The following is a 12,916-nucleotide window of genomic DNA, read 5'->3' as shown; positions in this document are numbered from 1 at the left end:
GCGATTAGCTAGACTGTGTCAGTCAGTCCGTCTGTCCCGCCTTTCCTATTCTCTTCTTTTTTTTACCCCAGCGCTCCATCTACAGTGTGGGAAACCAAGTCGTTTCTCCGGACTTGGGCCGTGTGGGTTAAAGGGAGGCGTGGATAGGAAAAGCGGGACAGACGGACTGACTGACACAGTCTAGCTAATCGCGCAGCTAAATGCGATTTGGAAGGCAAGGTCTCCCCGAATTAGTGCATGAATTTCCTATCGATCCGCCCGCGGTTCCATTCATCTCTGACAAGTCCCCCTGCGCACCCGCCCTCTAGCTCTGGACGCCTCCTCTCTCACCCCTACCCCTCCCCATCCGGCTGCAGAGAAAAGCCCCAAGCTCTGTGTTCTGGCCCTGTACGGGTTCCCCTTTCGAGAAGTAGCCCCCAGCCCGCCAATGACTTAAATCCCTATACAGACTCAGGGTGCAAGGGCTCCCTCCCGCCGTGGGGAGGAGATAGGGGCCTGTAAAAGGTAGAGAATGCTGGGCAGAGGTGAGGCAGAACAGGAGGGGCTACACTGGATGCCCCAACTTCTTAAGGGATCTAGGGTTTGCGCTCTGCCTAGCGCCCCAACAGGCCCTCCAGTCGCAACCTGCGCGCGCTCTCTCTCTCAATCTCTTTGATCCCGGAGACAGCGAGGCAAGGAGGGAGTCGCCCCGCAGGAGCCCTATGTAAATCCTGCTGTTGGGTGGGTGGGTGGGGAGGGGGAAGAGAAGAAGGGGAAATAAACCTCTTTGGCTGGAGTAGGGTCCGGGTGAGCAGATTTCCTTATCCGGGAATCGCAGGCGGGGCGGCCATTGGCTCGGAGGATCACGTGGGCGCCTAACTTTGTTCACTTGACAGTAAGTAGGAGGGCTTTCGGAAACAGGAAAACGAGTCAGGGGTCGGAATAAATTTTAGTATATTTTGTGGGCAATTCCCAGAAATTAATGGCTATGAGTTCTTTTTTGATCAACTCAAACTATGTCGACCCCAAGTTCCCTCCGTGCGAGGAATATTCACAGAACGATTACCTACCCAGCGACCACTCGCCCGGGTACTACGCCGGCGGCCAGAGGCGAGAGAGCAGCTTCCAGCCGGAGGCGGGCTTCGGGAGGCGCGCGGCGTGCACCGTGCAGCGCTACGCGGCCTGCCGGGACCCTGGGCCCCCGCGGCCTCCGCCACCGCCCCCGCCGCCCCCGCCACCGCCCGGGCTGTCCCCTCGGGCTCCTGCGCCGCCACCCGCCGCGGCCCTCCTCCCGGAGCCCGGCCAGCGCTGCGAGGCGGTCAGCAGCAGCCCCCCGCCGCCTCCCTGCGCCCAGAACCCCCTGCACCCCAGCCCGTCCCACTCCGCGTGCAAAGAGCCCGTCGTCTATCCCTGGATGCGCAAAGTTCACGTGAGCACGGGTGAGTGCATGGGCACCCCTTCCCCCTCCCACCCCTGGAGCTTTACACCGAAGGGACCTCGGAGGCATGGGGGGGGTGAGCTGGGGAAGCCAATTGTCCCCGCTATAAACTCGCCATTGCCAGAGATTTACGGTCGCCTGTTTTCAGAGCCACATAATTACATCCCCCATAAATTTTTATGGCCTGGTGGGCCCTGCGCCTTTGAAGTAGGTTCTCCATCCTCTTCACCATTCTCACCAGCGACTTTTTCACCAGGGAGATACAGTCTCAGTGAAGTTGAAAGTTGGGGAGGGGTATAGGAGGTGGAGGAGGAGAAGGAGGAGGTAATCCGTATTTAAGCAGAGAGTTGAGTCAACTCCCAGTATTTATTTTTTCCTTTCTTCTAGTCTGACTCCTTGGCTGGAGAAGCGGGCAAAAGTTTTCAGTAGGGGCAGGCACTGCTTGGAATCTGAGCAGCAGGGGTGGGAACTAAACAGAGGAAAGGTTTAGAGAAACCTCCCCTCCCTCTTCCACATCCTCATTCTCCCATTCTGGGGGCCCCAAGCTGAGGGAGAGAGAGGAGCAATTAAAGCCTTGGGGGATTCCTCACACACACACACATCCACCACCAGCACCAGACACCCAAACAACAAGGACACAGCACAACTCTCCAAAACTTGGAGGTCTCTTTCTCATCCTTGGGTCTTGCATTCTTCCCTTTTCGTTTTTCCCCCCTCCCTCTGAAGGAACTAGAGGTGGCAGGAGAGGGAGGGAGGGAAACACTGTGTTCACTGGAAGAAAGGGCTTTTCCTTTCTGGGGCAATAAAACTTTCTCTTTCTCCCTCTCTCTGTGTGTGTCCAGTAAACCCCAATTACGCAGGCGGGGAGCCCAAGCGCTCTCGGACCGCCTATACTCGCCAGCAGGTCTTGGAGCTGGAGAAGGAATTTCACTACAACCGCTACCTGACGCGGCGCCGGAGGGTGGAGATCGCCCACGCGCTCTGCCTCTCCGAGCGCCAGATCAAGATCTGGTTCCAGAACCGGCGCATGAAGTGGAAAAAAGACCACAAGTTGCCCAACACCAAGATCCGCTCGGGTGGCGCGGCAAGCTCAGCCGGAGGGCCCCCTGGCCGGCCCAATTGAGGCCTTCCCCCACCCCCGCGCTCTGGTGCCCCCCACCCACGCAGGAGCCACGAACCTCAGGATGGGGGTGGGCAGCGAGCGCGGGGGATGGGGTGGGGGGATGGGAGGGGGCCCGGGGCCTGGGCCCCGGAAAAACCTATCTGCCCTCCCCTCCTTTATATGCGAATAAACGCAGAAGAGGGGGAGGGGAAGCTTTATTTATAGAAATGACAATAGAGGGCCATAGGGAGCCCCCCCAGAAGCAAGATTCAAATCTCTTGCTTTCTTCCTAAAAAAAAAAAAAAGAAAGAAAGAAAATAAAAAGAAAAAGCAAGAAGGAAGAAAGAAAAAGACAGAAAGAGGAATAGGAGGAGGCCGCAGCTCCTCGTTTTCAGCTTTGGCGAAGATGGATCCGCGTTTCATCTTTAATCACGCCAGGCACAGGCCCATCTGTCTTGTTTACTCTGCCGAGGAGAGGACGGGCCTCGGTGTCGACCATTACCTCGACACCCGCTAACAAATGAGGCCCGGCTCGGCCGCCTCCGCCTCTGCTGCTGCCGCTGCTGGAAGACAGCCTGGATTTCCTTTCTTTGTCCCCTACTCCCGATACCCAGCGAAAGCACCCCTGACTGGCAGATAGTGCACTGTTTTGGCCACGGTAACAAACACACACACGCTCCCTCATCCTCTGTGCCTCTTCACGGAGGGACAAAATGACTGTTCACCCACTTCCACGTGGGATTGGGGGTGGGGAACAGAGGAAGGGAACAAGTAGGGGAGGGGGTGGCCTTGACAACTCAGGAGTGAGCAGGAAAATTGAGTCCAAGGAGAAAAAGAGAGACTCGCAGACCCGAGAGGCCCTTCCTCTGGAAGGCCAAGCCAAGCCATACCTGGCAGGGTGAGGGGCCAGTTGAGTTCTGGGAGCTGGACCTGACTCTGCCAGTCCAGAGTTGTACAGCAGAGGCCTGTCTCCTAGACTGAAAAGGAATGTGAAACTAGGAAATACAATGTGCCCCTCCCAGTCTGGGAGGAGGATGTTGCAGAGCCCTCTCCCACAGTTTATCATGTTGCATCGTTTATTATTATTATTGATAATATTATTATTACTATTTTTTGTGTCATGTTCGTCCTCTCTCCTCCTCTTTCTGACATTCCAAAACCAGGCCCCTTCCTACCTCTGGGGCTGCTTGAGTCTAGAACCCTTCGTATGTGTGAATATCTGTGTGCTGTACAGAGTGACAATAGAAATAAATGTTTGGTTTCTTGTGACCAGCACAGCGTGTTTTTGTTGAAACATTGGTGTAAAGATATGGACAGATGCCACCCAGTGTATATTTTAAGCACCCTAGTGGGTTCAGCCTCACGTTGTATGTGGTTGAAGATTTTTTTCCAAAGAGTCTGATGGGAATTTTTATCTCAGAGGACTCCAAATTGTGGTAGCTCATTTGTTATCCTTTTAGGGTAGGGTGTGTTTTGTTTTGGGGCTTTTAATATTTTCCCTTCAGTCCAAAAATGGATTGAAAGGGCTGGGAGGGCTGATTCCAGTCCCTAATGGGGGAAAATGTTTCATTGTAGGACACAAGAGGCTTAAGCACGGCAAAGCCTTTCATATCGTGATTTATTTGTCATAAGCAAATAAAATGCGGTTAAGCTGTCTCCTTCTAGACAGACGGCTCTTTGGTTATTAAAGTTCCGAGAGAGGATTCCATGAGGCCGGCCTCTTTCCTCACAGCATAAGAAGGTATTGCTTTCCTCTAAGGTGTTTAAGGCTTTAATGAGTCTAATTTTTTGCACAGATGTTTCTGGGTGTTTGCAGGTTTTCAGAGTATTTTTATATTACAAAGGAGCTAGCCGGTGCCATAGCTCAAACTCTGACAAGCAAATAGATAATCAAGAAGACAAATGGCCTCTTTTGTGAAGCCTTGCTCCTGTATTAATTTTCATTTTCTTTCTCATAGAAAGTATCGAAAGTATGACTGGGGACCAAATAGCTTTCTGTCTCTGAGGTCCCAGTCACCCCTAGAATGGAGTGGGGGTAGGGGAAAGGGGTACAGGTGACCCTCAGAAGCTCTGTCAGGCTCGGATTTGCTTTTGTGCAGCACTGCTTAGAAGTTCTAAGGTCTGGGGGCTCCAGCCTCAGGGTCTCTGGTCCATTGGTTATCCAGGGTGCAGCCACCCCATCTCCAAAAAGCTCGGGGCTCAGGAGAGCATATACAATTAAAAGTCGTTTTTTCTGTCCCATCTCCTTTCAGAAAATAAAAAGAACCAATCCCACCCGAATGTTTTCTTGTTATTTATTTTGCATTCTTCCCGTTTGCAGCTCTGGTAGTTGGAGGCTGGGTAGGGCAGGGGGAACCGACAGGTCGTTGTCCCCAGCCGAGAAAGGGCTGCTGAACTGTCCATTTCAATGCTGCTGGGAGAGTCGTGAAAAATCGCTGTGGACCTGGAGGATGAGAGGGGAGAGCTTTATTTGGTCGGATCGCGGTGTGATGGTTTAGCTGCCAGGGGATGCCTCGGCCCTGAGTTGGGGGGGAAAATAGTTCTTAAAAAGCATATGCCCCCTAAGGAATGTCTCTAAAGAGCCAAATCAAAGCTGCTCCTTGGAAGGTATGAATAGAATTTAAAACAAAGAAAAAAAGATTTCTATGGAGCTTAAAGTTCACAGCCATTCTGTGTAGACAAGAGCTAAGAAAAATGTGAGAATTATACAGAAAACCATTAATCACTTCTTTTCTTTAAATACGTATCCTCTCTCCTTTGTTATTATTCAACAGCAAACCTCCTCAGACCGGCTGTTGGGGGAAAAAAGTGTTAGCCGTCTCTCCCGGATCTGCGAGGGGGAAAAAATTTGGAACCATAAAGTTGAAAACTTTTTTCTCTCAGTTTGGAAGAAGGCCTTCGTCATGAATGGGATCGGCGGAGTTCGGGCGAGAGGAGGCGAGAGGCGCAAAGGTAACAAAGCCCCGGCCTGGGCTGGCGCTTTTTGATCGTTTTATGAGCTCTTTTCACAAGTGAAAGAAGAACTACTCTCTCGCCTCCTCCTTTTTCCTTTTTAACTCTCTTGGCTGGGTTTTTATGGTGGATGCTTCGGCAGGTTTGCTCCCTTTTATGATGACTGATGCTTGGGTCAGAGGGAGAGAGAGGGGCCTCGACACCTGGAGAGTGTTTGAACTGGTTGAGGCTGAGGTGTCAGGGCCCATGAAAAACCTTAGAGAAGAGGGTTGCTTTGTGAGGCAGTTCAGAGGTACTTTTCTGGTTTTGGAAAATGCATGCAGGCACAGCGAGCCCCAGCATGTGTGCATGGGTGAGTCTAGTGAGGTGCATATGTGGTCAGGGTGTTCCTGTGACTCTGCTTGTCTACACTGGGGACTGGTGTCCCCTATCCCTGTTTACCGGTGAGACGTTGTCACTGCTGCCTCCCGGAAAAATCGAATCCAGCGCTTGGATGGAATGTTCCAGCTTTGGAGCGGGTATAAGTAGATATGTTTTTTTTTTCTTCTTCTTCTTGTGTCTAGCTTGGGATTCTAGACAAATATGTGCTACTCTCTGGAGCAGGAAACTGCTCAGTTCGAAGGCGAGGTGTACTGATGCAGAAATACTTCTCTTCTGCTCTGTCCCCCCAGCTTTCTTCCTGGAGGAGCGATGTTGGTTCGGTTTGGTTTCCCTTTGCTCTCCTACTTTGGAGTCTCTGTTCTCTCACCTCTGCAGCCCTGTTTCTTAGGCTGAAGGAGTCACTGGGCTCTACAGCCGACCTGAATGTGCTGGTCCTTTTTCCCTGAGGCCTCACTCAGGGTTTGGAGGCGGGGGGCTGGCAGGAGAGAGAGTTCATGGAGAGGCCACGTTTTCTAGGCGATTAGCTCAGTTTTAGAACCACAAAATGACCTCGGAAGCCCCTTGACCTCGCTGAGACTGGACATTGTGTTAGTTCTTGCCTCCTGCCTAGGAGGGAGAGTCACACTTCTGCAGGGAGGGTCCTTGGCCTGTCCTGTGTCCCATCTAATCCATCCCCCTCTAGGCTCCAAGCCCATCTTTGTGATTTTGGAACTTTTGGATTATTTTTCTATTACTGTCCACTGGGGGAAAAGGCATAAAGGTTTTTAGCCCAAGGGTGCAGTCGGGGGAGGGAAGCAGGGTGCTAATCTGTCTCTCTGTACAGAGTATCTTCAGTAGTCCAGGCTCCAGCCATCCTCCCCCCACCACTCCCAGTTCCAGTTCATCTCTTTACCGTTTCACTTGGAGGAAACTGAGGGAAGAAAGACAAAGGGAGAAGATATGAGAGGTTAGAGGGGCTCAATCCACAAGGCTTCAGAGGGCCAGAGAAATAAACTCCAGAGCTGCGAGGAGAGAAAGGGCTTCCCCCTTGAACATTGCTTTGGTGGCTGTCATCTCTCTGAGGGCTGACATCCAAATCCACAGCCTCTTAACCCATTTTCTGAAGTTCCTTTGTTTAGGAAGATATTTCTATAATCGCCTTTACCTCTTTCCCCTAATTCCTAATCTCCTCAATAACCAAAAGAGCCCTTGGAGTGCCTCACCCACCAGAGGAGCAGGGGAAATGGGAAGAGGATCCGTGCAGACTGTTCTAAGCACTTTCCAGGGCCTGCTCTCCCAAGTTAGCCAAAGTTTTCAGAAACTTTTAAGAAATAGATGGAGGATTGCCTGGTATATAGAGCCTTTCCAAAACTGTATTCTGTTTGCTGTATCTTAAAAATCCACATGAGGAGCCACCCTCTTAGGGAGAGACAGAGACAAAATGAAAGAGAGACAGACACAGATAGACGCTGATTGGGAGGATGAGATGTTCCCCTTCAGTTGAGACTAGGAGAGACAGAACCTTGCTGGGCTATGTGGGTTGTTGGTTTGCATTTTATTAATTGTTTCTTGAAATTTGGGAACTCCATCTCAGGCAAGAAATAACTGGAGTGGTTAATATTTTCTCCTTTGTCCCTGGGTGGCATAAGTGGAGGGGCTGATGGCCTCAGGAAAGAAAGAGGATGAGCAGAAAGCAAGCTAGGCTGCTCCTGGACTAAACATATTTGGGGCTCAGGGAGATGTACATTCATTACCTATAAGGGCAGATAGCCAGTTGTGAGCCCTCTATGGGCCCAAGTGACAAAGACCTAGTTGCCTGGGACTTTACAAACTGCTCTCTGCAATGTGAGGATGAGGACCCACCAAAGGGAAAAGGAGAGGGACCATAGACAGGGAAGGCTGGGGTTCACTAAGGAGTTTCAGCCTCACAGGCTAAAACTGCCAGATCTCCCATTTCCCTCATTACAGACAATTCTAGTGCCACTCCAGTCCTCCCAGTCTTTTGACTTCTTTCCCTCTTTTCTTCCCAGTTCCCTCAGCCCTCCCCGTTCTCCCTCCTACTTCCACCGTCCTATCCTGAGCAGAGGGGGTTGCCTAGTCCTGCCAGAGCCCTCGGAGGCAGCCCCAGCGCTGGCGGTGGGTCTCCCTGGGAAGCGGCGGCTGGGAAGGGGGTCTGGTTGGAAAACGGAGTTGGGAAGTTTCCCAGCGTGAGTTGAGCGCTGACGGATTTGTGATCAGCCATAAAACTGGCGCGTTCAGATTCGTAAATCAATCTCGCCTTTCTCACAGTCTAAACGTTCGCTTCATCGGCAGCATGAAAGTGCTCGGCTCGAGCTCAGGCGCTTGTTTATTTGAACGTGGACATTCCCAGGATCCAAAAAGAGCGTGGTCATTTTAACAGAACCTGCTGGCATGCCTTTGTGTCATTTTGCTGTTCTTTTTCTTGTCCTTAAAAATTATTTCTCCGTTTTAGAGATTGCTGTCTTCCCTTGTCCAGCATTTCTCTCTCCCCTCTCTCTCTCTGCCTCCTATTTTTATTTTAGACTTTAGCAGAGTGTTTTTCTTTGGAGGACCATTTTTTAATGGGTTTGTGGCCAGAACCTTTCAGGGAGTTGCCCTCGCTGGAGCCGGGAGCAGGGGCCCACATCAGGACCAGGCAGGATTCAATACCAGTCTGTGTTTTGTATCTGGACAATCAAAGCTGACCACCTCCCCTACAGAGTCTGGGCCCAGCCGGCGCCCCGACCCCATGAGGCCAGAGCAGATTCCAGTGCGTTTGGCTGGGGCTGGGGCAGAGGCCGTGCAGCCGCCACTGTAGCTGGAACCTCCTCCGAGGCCGACATTACGGTGACGGTTTCTTTAAGGTTTATTAAGACAACTGGGTCCCCAATCTTTTCTCCATTGAGTTGCTTTTGGTTTAGACCCCTCCAAACAAGCCAGTGGAGGTCCCTCAGTCCCCTGCTCCCCTACCCTAAAGCTAATTCTTCCCGGATTCCCTGCCTGCCCCGGAGGCTGTGGTCCCGGCTGCCTCAAGAGCTGCTGAGGACAGATAAGGCTGGGGCTTCTTTAGGAATGTCTTTTCTGCTTCCCTTTGCATCCCCACCCCCACCCCATGCCCTGGCCGAGAACTCAGATTCTAGTTGCTTGTAACTGGTCAAGTTTGGCAGGGGTTGTTTTATTTTGTTTATATTTGAGGTGAAGAGGTCTGTGTGTGTCTCTCTCTTTAGGCCTAGGGGATAGATAGTCCCTAGTTATTTAACCCTTTAACAGGCACAGCCACCCCCCATCTTTTTCCCATTGATCAGCCTCCATTGTCTGTTGATTGGAAGCTTGGGGTGCTAACACCTGGGAAATAGGGATCCTGGGGCTGCCAGGCTGACTTCAAAGCTTTTTTTCTTCTTCCCTCCTCTCCTGTTCAAACCTCTAGCTGTCTTCACTGGTGTGTTTGGGAAGTGGGGGAAATGAGACAGGGTGTGACATAGGTGGAAAGAGGCTGACGGTCCGATTCTTTTGTGTAGAAACCTTAGTCCCAGTTTTTGTCTCTAGAATCTATTTTCAAACAGTCAGTTGCATTTGGTTTCCTATAGCAGTGACAGCACAACGGGGAAAAAAGTCCCCCTTGCAATTATTCTCAACTCTGGAAGCTCCAGAGTAATCTCTTTATCCTGTCCCTTTTTTTGCCCCTTCAGAGGGCACCAGAAAAGATCAAAACGAGAATAAAGCCAGAAGTCCCACTCTTTATCCACTTATACCATGGACTTATGAAGTGTTTCTTTTCAAACTGGCTCCTTCAGAAATTTTATCCATTATTTAGGAAGAGAGGGAGTGGGTCCCACTCAAATAAATATCCCCGGGAGTGGGGAGAAAATGGAGTTAGGGAGGGAATCTTAATCCTAAAGGATGCAGAGAGAAGAACTGGAAGCTGAGAAATCCAGGGGCTTGGAGAAGGGCTCTGCGCCCACCCCACCCCCACCCCCCAGACGCCCCTGCAGACTATTTCTGCACCTCCACGAACTAAGCAGAAGCAGGAGAAGAAGGGAGAGAGGAGAGGTGGGCTGTGGGTAAGTGTGTGTCCAGGGGGGTTAGGGAGCTGCAGATGTAGTAGGTATGAATGTAAGTGTGGGAGACAGAAGGAGACTTCACTACTGTTCCATTGGTGGGTTGCGGGGGGAACTTATTTTGCAGGAAAATTTCTCCTCCTGAAGGGGAAGGTCATAGTGGTCCTTTGAGCCTGAAATGGAAAGACCCCCTTCCCCCTCCTGGTCACGTGATTCATTAAATAATTAATGCCGAGGTTGCAGAATAGATATGTATTCGTCAGGAAAATCGCAGGCTCGGTCTCCCTGTTTCTGACGTGCAATTCAACTGTCCTTTGAAAAACAAGCCTGTACCCCGAGAAAAAAAAAGAGAGAGGGGGAGAGAGAGAGAGGGAGAGAGAGAGAAAAAGAAAGGGAGGCAGCAATAAAACAGCCCCGCAGCCGGAGCCACACCGCGGGCTGGGGTATTGTAAGTAGAAGGGATTTCTCACTACCTACCGCGTCTTATATGTCCATGTAAATTTATTGTTTGTTATTAATGTTATTGTCGTAAAATGTGACAAATAGCCATCTTCATTTCCTGCCATTTCTCTTCACATGGTGTTCTGTGTGTTTATACCCGTTGAGGCATTGCATAGAGATTTTAGGAATATTCTTCTTCTCTCTCTCTCCCTCTCTCTCTCACTCTCTCTCTCTCCTCCAACCTTTTCTTGATTTATAGCAATATGGGTGTCAGCTTCTCGACCGGCATGCCAGCCATTGTGTGTGTGTGTGTGTGTGTGTGCGAGCGCGCACGCGTGTGTGTGCGCACGTCTGCGTGTGTTTGTGAGCGAGTTGTGTTGTTTATGGCCATGTCTTCGATAAATCATTTCTCACTGAAAATGATGTGGAAGCTGGGCTGTTTCTGCGGCCGGCTGGGAGAGAGTCGCTCTCGGAGATACTTCCTCCCTCTCTGCTCTGCTCCCAGGAGTTGGTTATTTCAGACGATTTACAGTAATATATCAGCAGTTAATATGAAAGGTCTATAGCTGGAGGTCTTAAATTACAGCGTCTGTGATTATCAATTAAAGCAAGATTTGTATAAATTTGGTAAACCAGAAATGCCTTGTTGGCATATAAACCCAGTCAAAGACCACTGCCTAATATAAAAATTATATTTGTGAGCCTGATAGAGCCAACATTCCTGCAGCAGCAGACAGAGCTTCATTTTTTAGCAGTTCCCCTCCAGGAGTTTGGCTTCTCCAACTCCAGCCCTGGGTGAACAAACCCAACTCTGAAGGCAGAAGGAGCCTTAGAGTAAAAAAGGTAGAAGTGGAGGAAGAAATTACTGGAGTTGAAGGCAAAGATTTTTGTAATCAATGGAGACCAAATCGAAGTTCTGTGCTACTGGAAAGGGATGTGAGGGGTTCCGTTACATTATTAAAGCTTAGTTTATAGGACTGATGTGTCTGGGGGGTGATCGAAGGTGGAAAAGGAGTTACCCAAATTGGGGGAGACAATGGAGGCAAGCAGAGGGTGAAGGGCGGGGAGAGAAGCTGAAAGCTTTGGCTCCCCACCCTCCTGGCTAACAAAACAAGGAAATGAATTCACACCCCAGGAGCCTTCCTTTGACCTCCTGAAACAAAGAAAAGTTTCCTCAACAGTGAGGGACTCTGTCTTTGGGGCTAAAGTGGGGAGAAGTTCTCCTAAGTTTTTCTAGAAAATAAATGTTCTAGAAAGCAGGTGGTCTTAGAAAGTTAGAGAGTGTTAGAGGACATCAGGTGTGTTCCTTTACCTAAGTCCTCATCCAAAAGGGAGTAAACGGGGTACAGATTGGAGAGGGAGGGGAAGAGCTGGTAACTTTCCCCTACAGTTTCATGTGGAGGTTCCTTCCCACTAGGGAAGAGGCTGCTGGTCAAGAGCAAAGCTAGAGGTGGCTTCGGGGGATGTTTCTGCACTGTGCCCCAAAGTTGTGATGAATGAGGTGCAGAGGGCCAGAGCCTTCGCCAACTCTAGTCTAGGCTGCTGGCCGGCCGCTCATTGCCTGACTGGAGCCAGGCCAATTGACTTTATAGCCATGATTATCTGTGATATTTAACTCTGCCTGCTAGTGTAAACCTTTGAACAGGGAAGTTAGAGCAATGCCGCGCCCAGGTGTTAATTATTCATGGCATCCGCTACATGGAGTGGCAGCTTAGGCCCCAGTCCTTGCAGCATCCAGGAACTTGCTCCCACACTCTGCTCCAAGTGGACACTGAGTCTCATCTAAGTTAACAAGGAATTGATTCTCAGTGGGTGGTGGGTGAAGTCTCCCAATTCGGGAGTCTCGGTTGAAAAGGGTTTGGGGAGAAAGAGAAGGAGAAGGCCAAGACCCAAGGCTGGGATGGGTATGAGCACTGTCTCACCTGGATAAAAGGAACCAGGGAAAGACTGGATTCGGGGCAGCTCTGACGGCACTGGACATTGTGAGGAGGTGGGAAGGGCTGACAGAGGCAGCAAAGAGACCTGGGGCATAGGGGTTCCAAACCTTTCGGTCCCATTCCCCACCCACTCTTTGAGTGTTGGAGAATCCCACACACACTCAATGTGGGAGGTAAGCATTTCTACTTCTCCCTCACCTGGAAAGTGTGGGGTGGTGTAACTGTGAAGAGGGTGAGTTCTCCCCCAGACTGGTGCTCCAGAATTAGGCCAAAGTCTTGGAGCCTTTGAGAGAGCAGGGAAGGATCACCTCTTCCATGGGGAGGAGGAGGGACATGAAAGAGAAGGAAGAGGGTAGAATCATTTGTATTAGCTTCTGAATTCAGCATGCTTTGCAAGATGGGGAAGAGAAGGATCTGCTCTTTGGGCCAGCCCATAACTAGTATGGAGAGCCAGTCCCACAGGCCCCTAGCCCCCTGCGTTTGCAACTGTTCCTCCCCAGCCCTTTTCCATCTCCCCTCCTGCTGCTACTTTTGCCTGTGACAGTCTGACCGACCCCTCCACCCCCACCCCAACCACCACCACCAGCTTTTCCTCTTTATTCTTTCAGCCCCCTTCAGGTCTTTGTCTCCTCTGGCCCAGAGGAGGGGA

General features: G+C 50.7%; 2 protein-coding genes across 5 annotated transcripts in view; both read left to right on the top strand.

The window, feature by feature from the left end:
• Positions 1-12,916, top strand: part of HOXB3 (homeobox B3) — a 42,063-nt gene that overhangs the window by 11,466 nt on the left and 17,681 nt on the right. The window contains exons 1-2 of one of the 4 annotated variants that reach the window (XM_032279886.1): positions 1,335-1,418; positions 5,294-5,471. The gene's annotated coding sequence lies outside the window, so the exon portion shown is untranslated. Of the gene's footprint in view, positions 1-1,334; positions 1,419-4,171; positions 4,261-5,293; positions 5,472-12,916 lie in introns of those variants that run through there. The other 3 variants (XM_032279885.1, XM_032279883.1, XM_032279882.1) reach the window with 3 other exon arrangements.
• On the top strand, positions 47-3,563 carry HOXB4 (homeobox B4). The gene is made up of 2 exons (XM_032279893.1): positions 47-1,418; positions 2,260-3,563. Exons 1-2 carry the CDS (start codon positions 962-964, stop codon positions 2,538-2,540), a joined length of 738 nt encoding a protein of 245 aa, XP_032135784.1. The 5' UTR covers positions 47-961; the 3' UTR covers positions 2,541-3,563.

This window comes from Sapajus apella, unplaced genomic scaffold (genome assembly GCF_009761245.1).
Source record: "Sapajus apella isolate SASKATOON/1434 unplaced genomic scaffold, GSC_monkey_1.0 scaffold12, whole genome shotgun sequence".
In the NCBI taxonomy this organism is placed as follows: Eukaryota; Metazoa; Chordata; class Mammalia; order Primates; family Cebidae; genus Sapajus; species Sapajus apella.
Note: the sequence above shows the minus strand (reverse complement) of the source record. Positions and strands in the feature narration are given on the sequence as shown.